This window comes from Orycteropus afer, unplaced genomic scaffold (genome assembly GCF_000298275.1).
Source record: "Orycteropus afer afer isolate SDZICR_OR568_19922 unplaced genomic scaffold, OryAfe1.0 scaffold00009, whole genome shotgun sequence".
NCBI lineage: Eukaryota > Metazoa > Chordata > Mammalia > Tubulidentata > Orycteropodidae > Orycteropus > Orycteropus afer.
In genome coordinates this window covers 19830660-19849545 of record NW_006921596.1, presented here as the reverse complement: position 1 = coordinate 19849545, position 18886 = coordinate 19830660, and the positions used below count along the sequence as shown (strand labels likewise).

The window sequence follows — 18886 nt, the reverse complement described above, 5'->3', positions numbered from 1 at the left end:
ATGACATGAGACAAAGTATATGTGAACTGCTGTATGAAAAGTGAATTTACTCTGTAAATCTTCACCCAAATCCTAATAAAAAAAATAAATAAAAAAGTGAAGGTGGAGGAAGGAGGGTGCTGGGGCTTTGCCCCCAGGATATCACGCCTGAGAGCAGAAAAGCCTGGAGTCATCTGCCTGGGGGATGGTAGACGCCCCACCCTGCTCCTCCTCGGCAGCCCTGGCTTCCTCTATAAGGCTCCTGTCCTGCTCCATGTCTTTGCACTAAATTCCTTGGCCCAGAAGAGCAAAGGTGATAACAGACCCAACCAAGGGGGTCAGCTATGGAGAAGAGGGGTCAGGGCAGGACTTCGGCTTCACTACAAGGCCATCCATTCAGGTAGGAGAAGAGGAGAACAGAGGAAAGACATTCAGTCAACAACTTAAAGGGGCAGAGCAGGAAAGCCTAAGTTCAAGACATCTGCAAGGCAAGAGCTGGCTTTTGGGGGCAGGGTCTTTAAGCAGGTATACCTAAACCAGACCGGCTGCTGTCAAGTTTGTTCGGACTCACAGGGACCTTGTAGGGACTCCAAGGCTGTAAATCTTTATGAGAGGAGCTCTGGCGGCACAATGCCCAAGGCATTTGACTGCTAACCAGAAGGTTGGTGGTTCAAACCCACCAGCTGCTCCACAGAAAGAAGGCTGGGCAATCTACTTCAGTAAAGATTTACCACCTCAGAAACCCAAAGGGTGTCGATTCAATGGCAGTGAGGTTTTCTTTTTTCTTCTGGTTTTAAATCTTTATGGAAGCAAACTGCTATGTCTTTCTTCTGCACTTACTACTATAGACTTAAATTAAGCAAAAACCCCACTGCCTCTGAGTCGATTTTAATTCATAGCGGGACTTTAGAACAGAGTAGAACTGCCCCATAAGGTTTCCAAGGCTGTATAGCCTTATGGAAACAGACTGTTTCATCTTTCTGCTGCAGAGCTGCTGGTGGGTTTGAACTGCCGACCTTTTAGTTAGCAGCCAAATGCTTTAAGCTTGCACCACCAAAGCTTGGCCTAAATTAAACAGAACCCTAAATGTATTTGCTTCTCAAAGCTAACAGTGCATAAAAACCATCTGGAGAGTTAAAGGAAAAGAAAAGATGAAAAGTCCTCACCCCCTAAATCCACTGGTCAGGACCAAGCATCAGTATATATATATTTTAAAGGCAAAGCTTCCAGGTGGTTCTAATGTACCCCCAGGGCGGGAGCGGTCAGGGAATCCCAGGAGACTCACTTTGTCGAGTCCAGGGAAGCAGGGAGCAGTGGGACAACACAGGACACCTCAGCTCTTATGGAGCCTGCAGTGGTGCATGGGAACCGTGTGTGGCCTGGGAACCCAGCTCCAGAAACTTCAGGCACCTGGGTGTTGAGGGGAGCCTTACTTTGTACGTGTTGAGGATCTGCAGAGTGTTCCCAGACGTCAGCTTTAGCTGGATCAGCTCTTGATTCCTTGCTTCGATTGTTTCTAACAACTGAGCATTCTCGATCTTCAACTGCTGAAAATCCACATCGTGGAGGGCCTCGCCCCCCTCTTCCTTCTACAGCTCAGAAAGAAGAAAGCCAGCATGTTGTGCCCGGTTGTGACTTCTGGACATATGGCTCTCACCTTGCAACTCTTGGTAAGTCTCTGGAAGCCAGCTGTCATATAGTCACTCAACAAACATGTACCAGGCAGCTGTCTGGTACAGGCATGGTGCTAGGCACTGCAGACAGAGGTTAGAGTCAATGTGATGCTCCTTGGCCTCAAGGAGCACATGCTCGACCGGGGCTCACAGGCAGGTGGGCAGGTAGCTACTAACAGAGGGATGCGATGGGGTGCGCAGGGGCTGAGGACACACAGAGAGCGATCCCTCACCCAGGTCAGGGGAAGACAGAAGACTGAGTTGGGGAAGGCTTCTCACAGGAGGTGGTGCCCAAACAGAGCTTTGAAGGAAGACATCTAGGCTGCTGGGCTATTTCAAAGTTATTTTAAACCCAGAAACCCCAGGAAAATCAGCCCATAAATTCCCCTCCTTTGGTCATCTGCACTGCAGGTGTATTGGGTTCCCTTCCAGGTCCCTCTGTGACCTGGGCCCACCTTGCCTTCCCCACCAGGTCACTGCCACCTTATGTTCATGGTATGAATGGCCAAAGCCAGTGGCTGCTGCAGCTTCCCACCCCCATACTCTACCCATGCTGTATCTACCTCTTGAGATGTTTCTTCCTTCCCTTCCCCAAAACAACATGACTCTTTAAGCCCCGATAGGACCCACTGTCTAGCTCCAATGCTGTCAACCTGTTTTCCACACCCTAGGGTAAGCCCTCTCCCCACTCATCTTCTGGAAGCCGTTGGCTCCGTGGCCCTTGTTACTCTGCTTCTGTATAAGTTGACTTTTTCTCACCATCACCACTCCCCAGTCATCTGTAAACTTACAAGAGCAGGACCTTGTAAGTCTGTGAATCAGAGGCTGTTCAGGGTTACAGGTCATCCATTTACTCTCCATCTCAACCTTAAACTCCCTCTCCAGTACACCTGACCTTGCATGAACCGCAGGGTATAGTAAGGCACTCACTCCATCTGAGGGCAGCTCCTCTTCACCTCTAGTTGCTCCTCTGTGGCAACTTTTTTTCTTACCATGAACTCAAACCACCCTCCCTGACACCTCCACCTCTAGCCCTAGCTCTTTTCCCAGGCCCTTCCCAGTCAGTCTGTCCTCCCCGTGGCAGCCCTCAGCATTCTCAGACAAAAGTCATGGCCCACCAAGGCCCTCTTTCTATGGGGCCATCAGTCCCAGGTCCTCCCACCATTCCTACTCCTGACTTGGCTTCTACTCTCCATGCCATTCAGTTCACTCTTCTACGTGAACTCCAGTTTCCAAGTTCTTTCTTCAAGTATGGAGCTCACACTGGGACACAAGATTCCAGATCAGGGCTACTCAGAGCCAAGTAGAGAAGAGCGCCCTTGTCTTGGTTTGAGCACTGTGTTTCTCTGAGTGCAGCCTAGGGCCATAGCATCATCATCATCACTCTAGGTGAGCTGACTTTATCACGTACCTATGACTGAGTCATCTGTACCTATGCAGATATTTGGGGGGACCAAAGTGGAGGATCTTACAGTTGTCCTTGGTCATTTAGTGTTGTACACTGTCTCAGCCTGTTGAGGTCTTTCTGGATCCCAAGTCAACCGAGCAACAGTCCTAGAACATAACTGTGCCTCCCAGGCCACATTCTCCCAATGGGTCAACAAGTATGAAGGGTCTTTTCAATTCAGGCCACCTCTGTCTACAGAAAACCCTGACGTCCCAGCACGGTAACTGTATGAGTTTCCTATTGCAGCTATAACAAATTACCACCAACTTGGTAATTAAAACAATACAAATGTATTATCTTATAGTTCTGGCGTCTGAAATGGGTCTTTGGGCTAAAATCATGGTGTCTGGCCAGGCTGCAATCTTCTGGAGATTCTGGGTGAGAATGTGTCCCCTTGCCATTTCTAGCTTCCAGAGGCTGCCTGCATGTCTGGGCTCATGGCCCCTTCCTCCATCTTCAAAGTGCACCACTTTGCTTTGTCATCATGTCTCCTCCTCTGACTCTGATCCTTCTGCCTCCCTCCAATAAGGATGCTTCTGATGCCAGGGCCCATCTGGATACTCTCCCCATCTCAAAGTCCTTACCTCAGTCACCTCTGCAAAGCCCCTTTCACCACAGTCACAGGTCCCAGGGATGAGGATGTGGGCATCTTTGGGGGCTACAGGGGCATATTCTGTCCACCACAGCAACCTTAAAAGAAAAGAAGAAGGAAAAGCCACATACCTGCCTCAGTTGCAAAAGCATTTTTTTCCTCTGGACTTTAAGAGAAACATTTTTCAAACGCAATTTATCCTTCACATTATCCTTTAAAAAAAAAAAAAAAAAAAGCATAAATTAATCAATTTCTTCCCTGTTGGTTTAAAGAGTTGGCAGGTTTGGGACTGCAGACCAACTTGACCCCTAATATTTAGTCCCTTATGTTCAGGTCATTTTACTTGCATCTGTAGTGGTGTTACTGCAGCATTTGCTCCTGACCAAGGCGCAGAGGGACCTGCGTCTGCCACACGCACATGTTACATTGCTCTTAAATTCCAGATAATCTGGGTGTACTGCGACTGCGGGGCCAAGGTGAGACCAGATAGCAGCTTGAGACCTTTCCTCACAAAATGGTCTAATGATTCTTTGGTCTTTTATTCTCTTGGTCATTTATATAATTTTCACTGCTTATAACATTTAAGGATTAGTAATCCTTTCAAACTGTCTCCATGGTCAAAGCTTGACATGCTATAAAGCCACTGGAAATGAAGAAAAACAAAAAACCCGTTGTCGTTGAGTTGACTCCGACTCCTAGCTGCCCTACAGGACAGTAGAACTGCCTCACAGGGTTTCCTAGGTTGCAGTCTTTACAGGAGCAGACTGCCACATCTTTCTTCCACAGAGCTGCTATTGGATTTGAGCTGCTGACTTTTCTGAGCACTTTAACCACTGAGCTGCCAAGGCATTTTTGGATATGAGGAGAGCCCCCAAAATTCTCCTTCATTGCTAGGCAACGGTTGATCTCCTCATAATAATAAGGGAATCTAAAGAGCATGAAATTTACCTGTCCCACTCTGTGCCCTGATAAGACAGGCCGAGCCAGCCCAACCCCCCACCTTTCTAAGACAATACATCAGATTTTGAAGCAGGCGACAACAAAAAACAGGAAGTTGGCCTGCAATACTATTAATATCTTGTTTGAGTGATCGTAGCCAGATAAACTTGTGTTTTAAACACACACACTTTTTAGGGATATGAAAAATCTGCGCGTGTGGCAACATTCCGGTGCAGGGCACCGAATGGAGTGGGGCTGGTGAACATGGCTTCATCACTCTGGGTCATCATTCTGTGCATTTGTTCTTCCCTCCCACACTAACTCACCCGCCGGCGGTTCATGTCCTCAATATACTTCATCACTTTCTGAGTGGCCAAAATGCTCCCTTTCTTCTTGGAGATGGTTTTCAGAATGTCTTTTTCAAAATCATTCATTGCTCTCTGAACTTCAGCCCATCGGATATCAGCTTCCTCAATAATGGCCTAGGGGAGTCAGCACGGAGAGTGAACAGAGTTCTCAACAATGTCACAGGTATTTCCTCTAAGGAAACCCAAGTTCCCAAGCCTCTTGGTGAAATAAGTCAGTCACAAAAGGACAAATATTATCTGACTTACCTGAAACACCTAGACTAGGCAAGTGTGTAGAGACTGAAGTTTTTTAGTGGTTACCAGGGGTGGGCAGGAGGGAGGTGGAAAAACTTGGAGATGGATAATGGTGATGGTGGAACAACATGGTGAACATAATTAATATCACTGAATTAAAGAGTGTTGAATGGCAAATTTTTACCCCACACACATACCCACATAAAAGTGGCCATACACTGATGATTGTCATATCTAGGTGATGCATACACAAAGGGGAGGGTTCATTGTGTTACCTTCTCTACTTTTGTGTATAGACAGTGCCCAATTACAAACGAATTCTGTTCCTAAGTCTGTCTTTAAGTTGAATTTGTACGTAAGTCAGACAATTAGGTATATTTCATATGTAACATCAGTTAGTCAAAAGTTCATCTTAGTGTGTAGTATATAGTGCACCTTTCTAAGCATACAAAACATTAAAGAAACACTTCCAGATACACTAAAGCATCTTTAACATAATAATAAGTAATAATAATAATGTTTTGGGAGTCTGTTATTATGAACCACTATATGTTTAATATATCCAGCTTGACAGGGGTTGGTTTGTAACTATGGCTTGTACATAAATCAAACGTTCGTAACCTGGGAACTGCTTGTGTTTTTGAAATTTTATACTAGAAACCATTTTAAATTCTCATGAAATCTATACTTTCTGGAGCCACTGAGGCCGGATGAACCCCCAAAATTACTGCCCTAAGAACATCTTTAAACCTTCAACTAGAAATATCCCCAGAGTCTTCTTTATAGCAAACAGTAATTCAGCAGCCCTGAGCAGACATTCTCTTTCAAAGAACTGTATGGGGTCAGATTGAAAACAGCAACCCAAGAGGCCACACAGGAAGCTTGGGGAACAGTGAGTTTGGAACAGTTCAGAAAAGGAGACTGAGAATGGTTGCACAATTGGATTGTACATGTAGAAATTGCTGATTTGGTGTATGTTCTGCTGTGTATATTTTTAACAACAACAAAATAAATTATTTTTAAAAAAACCTTAAAATTTGTTGTCTCCTCAAGCAAGTAATAGGTTCCTTAGAACTAAGCCCTCAATTTGTCTTATCCCACTTGTGTTTCTTCTAGAGCACCAACAATTCCATGAATACAATCTAGGTGCTTCTCAATGAGGTGGAAGTGGGGAGCCCAGGTTGGATGAATGGCCTACAGTGAGAGACTGGTATACCTCGTGATGTTGCAGGTCCCGTTCAGCATTTGCCCTCATGTGCCTTAGCTCTTCCTTGGTGTCTTCCAGCTCCTTTTGTACCAGCTCACATTTTTGCTCAACAGTGAGGCTTATCACACGGTCCAAACCTGCCCGGGCTTTGGATTTCCGCCTGCCTCGTAACTGCAACCCAAGAGAAAGCAAGCCATCTTCAAGTAGGAACTGGTCAAAAAACAGCCCAAGACAGACATCAAAAATGACTACCCGGACCTTCTAGAAATGACCCTGAATGAGGGCTGGAGAGAAGGAACTCAGCGTGAAAGCATTCGGGGCATTAGGCCTGAGGTGATGCTTATTTCACCAGTCATCCTAAAGCCCTGCGCCAAATGCCTCCAAGGCCTGTGTTTGACAATGAACTGAAAATACATGAGGGAAGACTGTCTGCTGGTGGGCGGAGCGTGGCCCGATGCAGACCAGCATTCGAGTCAATCAGAGCTCTGGGCTTCCTAAACTGACGGAAAAGAGAAATTGCATTTCAGGGCACCGTGTCCAGAAAAAAACAAATATAGACGCAAATCTTGGATATTATATGCATTTAAAGAGGTGGCCCAGGGAACTTGTGGCCTGAAGGTAGGTTTATTTGGCCCTCAAAGGCCAAAACCTATACAGTTTTATTTTAGTTTATTTTTTAAATTAAGTGCCCACATTTTTTTGTCTTTTGAATGCATTTTATTGTAATATAATTTATGTACAGTGAAATACACAAAACTAAAGTGACATGGGTCAATGCTTTTTTTTTTTTTTCAGTGTTCCCTCCTCTCCCCTCCCACCCCTGGCAACCAGCAAAGAGAGTTTCCCTCCATATATACACCTTTCCTTGACCCTCCACAACAACAAACTAATACTATATTTGTCCTGTGATTGACTTATTTCACCCAGCATAATGTCCCCCAAGTTCATCCATGTTATGTGGTAGTTTACAGACTCTACATTATTCTTTAGTGCTGCATAGCATTCCATTATGTGTATGTACCATAGTTTGGTCATCCACTCTTCCGCTGATGGGCACGTAGGTTGTTTCCATCTTTTTGCTGTTGTAAATAGTGCTGCGATGAACATGGGTGTGCATATATCTGTTCCTACCCTGGCTCTCACCTCTCTAGGATATATACCTAGTAATGGGATTGCTGGGTCAAATGGTATCTCCAATTTCAGCTTTCTAAGAAATGGCTATACTGCTTTCCACAGTGGTTCTATCACTTCACAGTCCCACCAGCAGTGTATGAGAGTCCCAATCTCTCCACATCCCTGCCAGCATTTGTTATTTTGTCTCGTTGAACCTTACCATCAGTGCTGGGGTGAGACGGTATCTCACTGTTGTTTTGATTTGCATCTCTCTGATGGCCAATGATCGTGAGCATCTCTTCGTGTATTAGCTGGCCACCTGAATATCCTCCTTCGTGAAGTGTCTATTATGTCATCTGCCCATTTTTCAACTGGATTGTTAATTCCTTTGCTGTTGAGGCATTAGAGTTTTCTATAAATCTTAGAGATAAGTCCCTAGCCAGATATGTAATTATTGGCAAATATGAATTTGTTGTTGTCACTTTCGTTATGTACATTTTCTTGGTGTCAATTTCTTTGTTCCATATAATTTTCTATGCTGAGCTCTTTTTGTTTATGAATTGTGTTATTATTTCCTTCATTGCTATTGTTTTAGTTTTTGCTAAATATTTGTGCTGATCCTCTTTTTTATTTTGATGTGAAGGTTTGTCATTTTTCTTTGATGTTACCCTGTGATTTATAGTTTTCTTCCCAAGTTTAGAACAGTCTGTTCTATCTTGTAGTTGTCTTGACTTCCCTACCATCTAGAAGTTCTGTAATGACACAGCTTTTTCCCTCTTTTTGGTTTGTAGTTGTCCTCATTTGTAGGTTGGTGTCTTTGGTTCCCTGTTTACAATCTTGTAGGCTTATTTACTTTGGATACTTCCATAGCTGGGTTGGTTTCTGGGTTATATTGTCATGTGTGTTAATGGTCATTTGTTGTTGGCTGTTGTTGCTTCTCTGTCCAAAGGGCTCCCTTTAGCATCTCTTGTAAGGTTGGTCTGGTTTTAACAAATTCCCTTAATGTCTGCTTATCTGGAAATGTCCTAATTTCACCATCATATTTGAGGGACAATTTTGCTGGGTACATGATTCTTGGTTGGAAATTTTTCTCTTTCAGGGTTTTATATATACCATCCCATTGTCTTCTCGCCTGCATAGTTTCTGTGAAGAAATCGAGCTTAGTCTTATTGGTTGCCCCTTGTAGATAACTTTTCATTTTTCCTGTGTTGCTTTCAGGATTCTTTCTCTGTCTTTGGTTTTGGTGAGTTTGATGATATGTCTGGGTGATTTTCTTTTGGGATCTATCCTGTTTGGGGTTTGTTGGACTTCCTGAATGAATATATTCTCATCTTTCATCATACCAGGAAAATTCTCTTCCAACAAATCTTTGACAGTTTGCTCTGTGGTTTTATTTGTCTTTCTGTTCTAGAATTCTGATTACATGTAGGTTGTTCCTTTTGATGGTATACCACATGAAGCTTAGGCTTTCTTCATTTTGTTTTGATCTTTTTTTCTGATTGATCCCTTTCCAAAGAAGTATTGAGGTATTTGCCTTCAATCTCACTAATTCTGTCCTACATTGCATCAGTTCTACTCCTTTGCCTGTTCAATGTCTTATCTATTTCTGAAAATTTAGTATTAATCTGCATTTCTATGTGTAGATTTTGTATCATTTCCAATTTTTCATTTATTTTGTCATTTTGTTCTTGTATTGTCTTTTGAAATTGTTCTAGGGTTTTCTCTGTGTTTTCCTTGATCTGTCTCTCAATTCATTGAAGATACCTAAGTATAATTCTTTTGAATTCCTTATCAGGGAGTTCCAACGCTGCATCTTCTTCAGGGATGTGTTTTGGGTCTGTATCCTCGTCCCTTGTTTCTCCTGTTTTATCTTGCTTCTTTGAGTGGACTGTGATGCTCTGCTGTCTCTGAGGCATTGTGACATTTTTGTGTTTATATTGAATTGGTGATTGTATGTTGGAGTGGCTTGCCCATGATTTTCATTTTCTTTGTTTTGTTTGTATGTTATCTACGCAAGCAGCATACTGTGCTGTGCTCCTCTATTCACTAGCTGACAGCACTTGTACACTCACTACCTGTCTCCTTTCCTGTTGTCAGCTTCTCGTATGTCCCTGCCGACCAAGGCACACAAAGTCTAGTCTTAGGTCCCCGGAATCCGAATGAGAATGCTATCCCTTTAAAATCCAAAATGCCTGCCCCTTGTAAAGATTCAAAATGGCTGCGCCCTTGGTCACTTTAAATATCCAAAATGGCTGTGGCGTGTGAACAATCAAAATGGCTGTGCCCTCCGGATGGCGGAAAGTCAACAGCTCAGGTTGCCTCCCCCCTTGCTGTTTCCCTTCCTAGTCATAGGCCACCAGCACAGTCGTCCCTGCAGCCCTTGGTGACCAGGGCTGATCTTTAGGTCAATTCTCAGGTCCCAACACCACTTGGAAATATTCAGGCTGTTGGTCCCGTCAGGGTAGCTGACAGTCCACAGTTCTGACCATCTCTGTACTCACTGTTTCCGTTCAGGTTTTTCCACTAGTTGGTGCCTAATCCACTTCTGTATAGTTCCTTTCAAAGCTCGGGGCTCCAGGATTATCTTCTGTATCTGTGTCAAGTGGTTTCTCTTTTCTCTGTTGAAGAGGGTCTGTGTCACTTGTCTGCCTAGTCCTCCATCTTAGCGAAAGTCAAGTGCCCACATTTTAAAAATCAGGAAATTCCAGTCCCTTCCCCCTCAGAAAAAAAAAAAATCCAGATTGCCCGTTTCTTTTGAAAGATCTGCTGCTGTGGCAACACCAGGCCTCCTGGCTGAGCCTTTCAGACAAGGGACAAGCTCTCAATGTCCATGTGAGGCCCACTTCACTCCTTCATGTGGCTGCTGGGCCTTGAAAACATTTCAGTTTGAGGGCCCCCATTTCAGGGAATTCTTTTAAACAAACGAACATATTCTGGGAGAGTTGTTCCACTAACTGAACCTGATTCCCCCCACACTCACTTGAAAGAGAAACTGTGGAGGACAAGGAAGAATCCAAAGCCAAACAGGGAATCGGTGTCAGTAAATGGTACATGCGTAAAGGGCTGAACTGCCAAATGTTGTGCTATGTGTATTTTAAACACAATTTAAAAGAGAGAGCAAGAGAAAGAACATCAAGGAGTTTTCAAAGAGAAAAAAAACGGAGTAGAACAGGGAGAGGGGCTTGTGGTCCCTTAACCAAAGAGGCACACTGAGGGCAGACACACAAATACAGTTTGCAGCTAAAGGGGATAAAGGCAGGCTATGGGCTCTGTTGTGTACCTGTGCATACTCGGTGGATGATACTTTAATATCTGATAATCGTGCATGTCGATGATCCCTGGGCTCCAGTCTATTGTAGTATTTCTCAAACATCTCTGTCTCGATTCTGAGAGCAGAGTTTCCATAGCTGCAAGACAGAAGGGACCTAAGTAAGTTCTACTGACACAAGCGTTGAAACACCAGATAACTAGTATCTGGCCCTGGGGATGCAATGGTTAAGCACTCTGTTGGTTGGTGGTTCGAATCTACCAGCCACCCCCTTGAAGAAAAGATCTGGCTATCTGCTCCTGCAAAGATTACAGCCTAGGAAACCCTATGGGGGCAGTTCTACTGTGTCCTATAGGGCTGCTATGAATTGGAATCAACTCAGTGGTGGACAGTAACAACAGCAGTTATTAGACATGCGTGACTACTGACAAGGCACTTAATCCTCTTGGTGCCTTAGTTACCTCATATGTAACATGGGAATAATAACAGAACCACCTAGAGTTGCAATAAGGAATGTAAGGGCTTCAGGACTGTGACTGCCACATAGTAAGTAATATTTAAGTATCTGATGTTTTTATTAATATGTTGATTACAAAAAAAACATTGCTGTAGAGTCAGTTCTGATGCATGACAACCCTGTGTGTTACCAACCCCATGTGTTACGGGGTGGAGCTGTTCCATGGGGTTTTCTTGGCTCTCATCTTTGCGAAGCACACCACCAGGTCTTTCTTCTGTGGTGCCACCGGAGGGGTTTGAACCACAAACCTTTACGTGAGTAGTTATTTGTGTCACCCAAGGGACCTGTAATATGTGTAACAAATCACAAAATTCAGAGTCCCAGGATTATATTGAAAATTATTGCTGCAATGAAGCTATGGTTTCATCTTCCTGTGTCTTCTAGGCCATTTGTGAAATTCCTTCTGAACTACCACGTTCTTGAAGTTACAGACACCCACAGTCTTCAGATGTTTCCCTTGGTTTATGTTTCTCAGCTCTTTTATTTCCAGCACCCAATAGATGAAATGCCCCACAGGAAGTTTATCGTAAACAGTGGAAATGATTGGAACAGACGGTTCTTAACAAACCTAGTTTATTCTGCATATGCTGACATTATGATCTTTTGAACTTCTCACATATATTAAATATATGTTACATGTGCATACATATGTATACATATAAAACACACACATACATATATAGAAGGAGTTCCCAGGTAGCACAGTTTGTGTTCAACTACTAGCTGAAAGATGAGTGGCTCAAGCCCACCCAGAGAGTCCTTAACTACCAGCTGAGCGGTTGGTGGTCTAAGCCCACCAAGGCACCTCGGAAAACGGGCCTGGCGACCTGCTGCTGAAAGGTCACAGCCTTGAAAACCCTGTGGGGCAGCCCTGCTCTGCACCCATGGGGTCGCCAGGAGTTGCAATCAGCTTGGTGGCAACCAACAGAGCAGCAGCAGCAGCAGCATGTGTAAGAGTGAGAGAGAGAGAGAGACAGCCTGGATGTTTTTATACTATAGAGCTCACTCCTGTCTGGCTGAATTTTCACATTAGTGAGAAAGCTAGAAAGCCCAGTAAATCAAAGCATCTTTTTCTCTTCGGTGTATCTCATGTTCCCAGTGAAGGCTAAGAGGTCACAACTGAGTCTGAACCCCAGCAATACCACAGACTGGCTGTGTGACCTTAGGGAAGTGACTTAACCCCCATGGCTTTGTTTTCTTACCCATCTACAAGGGCTACTGTGTCATTAAACATGTTCACAGATACAAAATACTTGGCATAGAATGGCAGCTGTTGGTAAAAGTACTTCAGTTCTGATACAAACTTTTTCCAGGTGTAGAGAAGTAACATCAGTTCAGCTTCCAGAGCCAGGGTATTCTAAGTGAGACCAGTAAGTTGTACCACTTACCTCCCCTACATCATGGAATTTTGATATCCCACCTGCCTGCTTTAGTAGATACAACATAGACTAACTACTAAAGATGCAGACTATTGGCCCAGTCATCCTTGGTTGTCCATCCCATGCTTGCACCGGTGGGTCAGGCACACAGTGGCTTCATAGTAAATCCATCTGGATTGCCTCCTTTCTACCTTGCTGCCATGTTATTTTTAATTACAGAATCTTAGGATGGAAAGGGCAGAGGTCATCAGGTCCTACCTGGCTCCCTGGGCCAAATAAGGGAGCAGTTAAGCACACAGCCTGGCACTAGACAGACTCATTTGGGGTGACGCTGCCTTTACCAATTACCCTCGATGCTTCCCACCACCGCCCCAGCCCCCTCCCGCCTCCCTGTAGTGGCGCCATCAACGGCTTGTTAGCTCGGCGACGGTGGAGGCACAAGGGTGAAGAGGCAAAGACAAGTCTCTGTCCCATTTTGGAAGCCTATTTCCCCAATGTTCAATTCAGACTGGGATCGTCATCATGTGGGACCCCAGTTCCAAGCCCACTCGGGTTGCAGGGCGCTCTGAGGAAGGGCGCCCGCAGAGGTCCGCCGGTGGGTACCTGAGCTCCTCCACCAGCCCGCACAGCTGGATAACCGGCAACTCGTTCTCATCCCCGGCCTGAGACTCGGTGAGGTTGCTCTCGGAGTCATCATCGGTCATCACGCTGCCGAAGTGGCCTTCGCTTGGGCTGACTGCACCCTGGAGCGCCGGGTGCTAGGGGCCGAGCGTCATTCCGGCTGCGACCAGGTGGCGCGTTGCCGGGGCGACAGACGCGTGCAGGGGGAAAGGGGCGGGGCTTTTGGCGCCCAGCCTAGCTCGCTCCCAGGCTAACTGCGTGCAGACCAGAGCTGCCCATAACTATAGACTCCTACCTAAGCAGTTACATTTCCACTTACCCAACAATAAGTTTTAAATTGGTCATAGTAATAGCAGCCACGTTTTACTGAGCATTGACTATGTGCTTAGTATTGTGTTAAGAATGTTGCTCTTAGGTGCCCTGGAGTCCGTTTTGATTCATACCGACCCCATGGACAACAGAAAAAAACATGGCCCAGCCCTGCGCCGTCCTCAAAATTGTTGCCATGCTTGAAACCACCTTCCCAGCCACTGTGTCAGTCCAGCTCCTTGAGGGTCGTTTTTCGCTGTCCCTCAACTTTACCAAGCATGATATCCTTCTCCAGGAATCAGTCCCTTCTGACAACATGACCAAAGTAGGAGAGACCAAGTCTGGTCATTCCCGCTGCTAAGGAGCATTCCAGCTTGTACTTCCTCCAAGACGGATTTGCTTGTCATTCTAGCAGTCCGTGGAACATTCCACATTCTTCGCCAATACCACAGTTGGTAGTACTCTTCAGTCAACTCTTCTGCAGGCTTCCTTATTCATTGTCCAACTTTCACATGCATATGAGGTAATTGAAAACACTATGGCACACCTTAGTCTTGGGTCAGGCACACCTTAGTCTTCAAAGCAACATCTTTGCTTTTTAACACTTTAAAGAGGTCATTTGCCGAAGATTTGCCCAGTGCAATACGATGTCTGATTTCTTGACAGCTGCTTCCAAGTAAAATGAAATATTATGATAAATCTTATTGGTCCAGTGGTGAGGATTTTTATTTTCTTTATGTTGAGATGTAATCCACACTGAAGGCTGTAGTCTCTAATCTTCATCAGTAAGTGCTTCAAGTCCTCTTCTCTTTCAGCAAGCCGAGTTGTGTCATCTGCTTGTCATCAGTTGTGAGAGGTATGCATCAATATTGATGCCACATTCTTCTTCATGTACTCCAGCTTCTCGGATTATTTACTCAGCATACAGATTGGTGCACAACTTTCCTTATTTTAAACCATTCAGTATCCCCTTGTTCTTTTCAAATGACTGCCTCTTGGTGTATGTACAGGTTCCTCATGAGCACAATTAAGTGTTCTGGAACTCTCATTCTTTAAAATGATAAAATCATTAATAATTTGTTCTGACCCACATAGTCAAATGCTTTTGTATAGTCAACAAAACACAGGCAAACCTCTTTCTGGTATGCTTCACTTTTGTGTGACATCAGCAATGATATTCCTCGTACTGTTTTCTTCTGAATCCATCTTGAACTTCTGGCAGTTATCTGGTCAATATATTGCTGCAACCATTTTTGATGACCTGCTGTAAAATTTTAATCACATGTGCTGTTAATGATATTGTTTGATAATGTGTGCTTTCTGTTGCATCACCTTTCTTTGGAATGGGCACAAATATGGATCTCTTCCAGTTGGTCAGCTAGGTAGCTGTCTTCCAAATTTCTTAGCGTAGTTGAGTAAATGCTTCCAGCTTGCATCCGTTTGCTGAAACATCTCAATTGGTGGTCTGTCAGTTCCTGGAGCCTTGTTTTTCACCAATGCTTTCACATGCAGCTTGGACTTCTTCCTTCAATACCATTGGTTCTAGATCATATGCTACCTCCTGAACTGGTTGAATGTCAACCAAGTCTTTTTGGTACAGTGCTTTCTGTATTCTTCCATCTTCTTTTGATGCTTCCTGCATCATTCAATAACTCACCCATAGAATCCTTCAATATTGCAAGTCAAGGCTTGAATTTTTTTCTTCAATTCTTTCAGTTTGAGAAATGGCAAACGTGTTCTTCCATTTTTATTTTCCAACTCCAAGTCTTTGCACATTTCATTATAATACTTTACTTTGTCCTGTTGCAATGCCTTTTGAAATCTTCTATTTGGATCTTTTACTTCATCATTTCTTCCATTCACTTGGAAGCTACTTTCTGTTCAAAAGCAAGTTTCACATTCTCTCTTCTCACATCTATTTTGGTCTTCTCTTCCTTTCCTGTCTTTTTAATGACATTTTGCTTTCTTCATATTGGTATCTTTTGTGCTATCCCACAACTCATCTGGTCTTTGATCATTAGTGATTAATGCATCAAATCTGTTCTTCAGATGGTCTCTAAATTCAGGTGGTTAGTTCTTTATCTGCCCATCATACTTTCAGCATTCTTCGCCAGCACCACAACTCAAAAGCATTGACCCTCCTTCTGTCTTCCTTATTCATTGTCCAGCTCTCACATGCATATGAGGTGATTGAAAATACCATGGCTTGTGTCAGGCACACCTTAGTCCTCGAGGAGACATCTTTGCTCTTCATCACTTGAAAGAGGTCTTTTGCAGCTGATTTGCCCAGTGCTATATATGTCTTCTGATATTTTGACTGCTGCTTCCAGCATGAACAACAGTTGTTTATGTTGTCGAAATAATTTTTTGCAATGAATATATCATTGGTCATTCAAAATTCTATCATGTGATCTCTGGTGTCATTTCTATTACCAAGGCCATATTTTCCAATCACCGATGCTTCTTTGTTTCCAACTTTTGCATACCAATCACCAGTAATTATTAATACATCTTGATTATTGTGTTAAATCCAATTCCAGGCCCAAAGGGTAACTAGGGGCCATAGTCTTAGGTGTTTCACAAGGGAGACTACACATTTTTAGTGACTACTTTGTGCATCTTACAAGGTTACATCAGGCTCAAATGAGACACTAAGAGTATGACACCAAGATGAGCATCCCACCACCGCCTCCATCTGGGAGGAGCCCTCGCCCCAGCTTGCAGTGTTTGTAATAGATTATTACATGAAAAACTGACTCAGCTTGCAAGGATTTAAATTGCCATAATGATAATTGGTGATATATTTCTTAATATATTTATTATAAATTAGGTAATATTCTTATTGCTTAACAAAATCTCTTATAACAATTATTGTTTCAGTTGCTATCTATTGGTGCTAGCTGTGTGCCTAATGCTCTGCTAAGCACATTCTACACATTGTTTCATCTCATCAGCATGGTGGTTCTGTGAGATATAGGTACTTTGTCCCCCATTTCACTCATGAGAAGCCTGACATTCAAAGCAGTTAAGCAACTTGCCCAAGGTCAAGTAGCTATTCAGGAGTGGGACTAAAATGTAAACCCAGGTCTATCTCATGCTGCCCTGTCATCATATCTCCCGTTAGAGTTGTGGCTCTCAGCCAGAGGTGGGAGGGAAATGGGTGCTATTTTTGCCCCCAAGAGACATTTGGCAACGTCTGGAAACTTTTTTGGTTGTCACAGCTTAAGAGAAGGCATCTAGTGGGTAGAACCCTCTACAATGCACGGGACAGCCCACAACAAAGAATTACCAGCCTTGAAATGCCACTAGTGTTGAGCTTGAGAAGCCCTGCTCCAGGAGGAAGAATTTATTTTCTGGGAGACATTGAGCATGTACTTCTGCTAATCCAAATAACTACAAACCAAAAGGCTATCAGAGCAGCTTCAAGTCCAAAGGTCACCCTCTCCCACCACCCACTCCCTCCAATTTTCTAGGACCACTGTGGTAGTTCACTTGGTGTGTCAACTTGGCTGGGCCTGGTTGAGTGGCTGGGCAGCTGGATGTAGTATTCCCCATGAGACTGGTAATCAACTCCATGGTGGAATCTACTAGGAGCAGCTGAGCAGCTGCCTTAGGGATGTGGTCTGCTTCCTGTATATAAGCAGAAGCCTTGGGAATGGTCTCTAGCCTATGGCACGCTTGGACACTGCATGTAGCCATGTCGTTGCTCAGCAGCCTGCTATGCTCTGCTGACCTTGAGACTTACGATGGACTTGAATTAATGGCCTGCTGTGTGGGTTGGTAACATCGGGATTGTGTCTTTTTACTTGTCAACCTTGGGCTTTTCAGCCTCAGCAGCCAGCAGCTGTCTGAGTGAAGAAATGCCTCTAGTGCCAGTGGGCCGGGAGCAGGAGGCAGAGCTAGACCCCAAGGTTGAGGGGCTTTCACCCAGCCCCTAGAGCCTGGTACTTTGAACTTGGACTTAAAGCCTCCAAATTGTAAGAATAAACTCCTGTTTGTTAAGGCCATCCAATTTGTGGTATATTCTTGTCAGAGTGGCACTAGGGAACCAGAACAACCACCTTCTCTTGTGACTCAGTCCTCAGTATCTCCTGTGAGGCATTATTGCCATGCTTTAGAACGATGAAATCTTTTGACTTAAGAACAATGGAATCAATCCATCCAAAGTATCATGCTTCAACCACAAATGAGGCCAAAAGGCAAGATGCTCAAAAATCAGATAAAGGAACTTAGACTCATGGGCAAGTGACTGTTTGTAAGCTATGGAAAAGAGAACAGTGGGTCATCATCTGCTAGCTACCAGAAAGCTTTTTTTCCTTCAACAAGTATTTGTTGAACACCTAATACGTGCTTGGCTATAGCAGTAAACATCAAGGCTGATGGTGTCCCTGCACATGTGGAACTTACATTCTAATACAAACAATTACAACCCAGGGTGATAAGTGCTACAGCAGGCAAAGAACAAGGTGTCCCAGATCCCCAGGGGCCATGGAAATCTTCTTGAATCAAGACATACCTAAGCTGAGATGTGAAGACCATAGGATTCAAATTCAAGTGGGTTAGATATTCTAGCCAAACTCAACTACTATCTTAGATCCCAAGCAGAGGCTAAGGAGGAGTGATATGGAGAGAAACAGAGCTTGTGCAGAGGCCCAGAGTGGAGAAAAGCATGTTTGGGAATTTAAGAGCAAAGTAGGGAAAATTGTTAGTAATATACACCTTCCAGTGGGTTCCTTCCTGTGCTCTGGGAGTTTGCTTCGAACTTCCCTGTCTAGTGCGGGTGGTTTGCATGTTCTCTTGGTGTGTATGCTGACCTCAATTTTCTTCTTCTCAGAGTTCCAGGGCCTGTGTCTAGGCCTGATTCCCAGGCCAGGCAAAGCCTTTGGACCTCACCCAGAAGCAACAGAGGACATCAGGCATGACCAGAGCCTTTAGTGTCTCATGAGATGTCTAAGCATTGCTTTGTCCCAGCCTCTGGCAAGAAGTCCCAGGAAAGCATCAGAGCTGACAAGACAGTTCTCATTCTGAAAACTAAGTGCCAGAAACTTAGCCAGCATTGTTTATCACACCTGTTCTCTCTGACCATCATTCATCTGTCAGTTTGTCCTACTGTGGTGGCCGCTTGTTCCTCTGATGCTGGAAGCCATGCCACTGGTATTTCAAATATCAGCAGGGTCACCCATGGTGGACAGGTTTCAGCAGAGCTTCCAGACTAAGACAGACTAGGAAGGAGGAGCTGG

The 18886-nt window shown here is 44.3% G+C and overlaps 1 protein-coding gene across 1 annotated transcript in view; it reads right to left on the bottom strand.

Annotated features, from left to right (window-relative positions):
• The window catches only part of CCDC113 (coiled-coil domain containing 113), a 32916-nt gene extending 19496 nt beyond the window's left edge, over positions 1-13420 (bottom strand). Inside the window, exons 1-6 of the mRNA XM_007948093.1 lie at positions 13320-13420; positions 10833-10959; positions 6449-6610; positions 4957-5112; positions 3823-3903; positions 1413-1568 (exon numbers count right to left, since the gene is read on the bottom strand). Coding sequence (XP_007946284.1) covers positions 1413-1568; positions 3823-3903; positions 4957-5112; positions 6449-6610; positions 10833-10959; positions 13320-13420 — 783 coding nt within the window. The remainder of the gene's footprint in view (positions 1-1412; positions 1569-3822; positions 3904-4956; positions 5113-6448; positions 6611-10832; positions 10960-13319) is intronic.
• Between the last annotated feature and the right edge of the window lie 5466 nt (positions 13421-18886).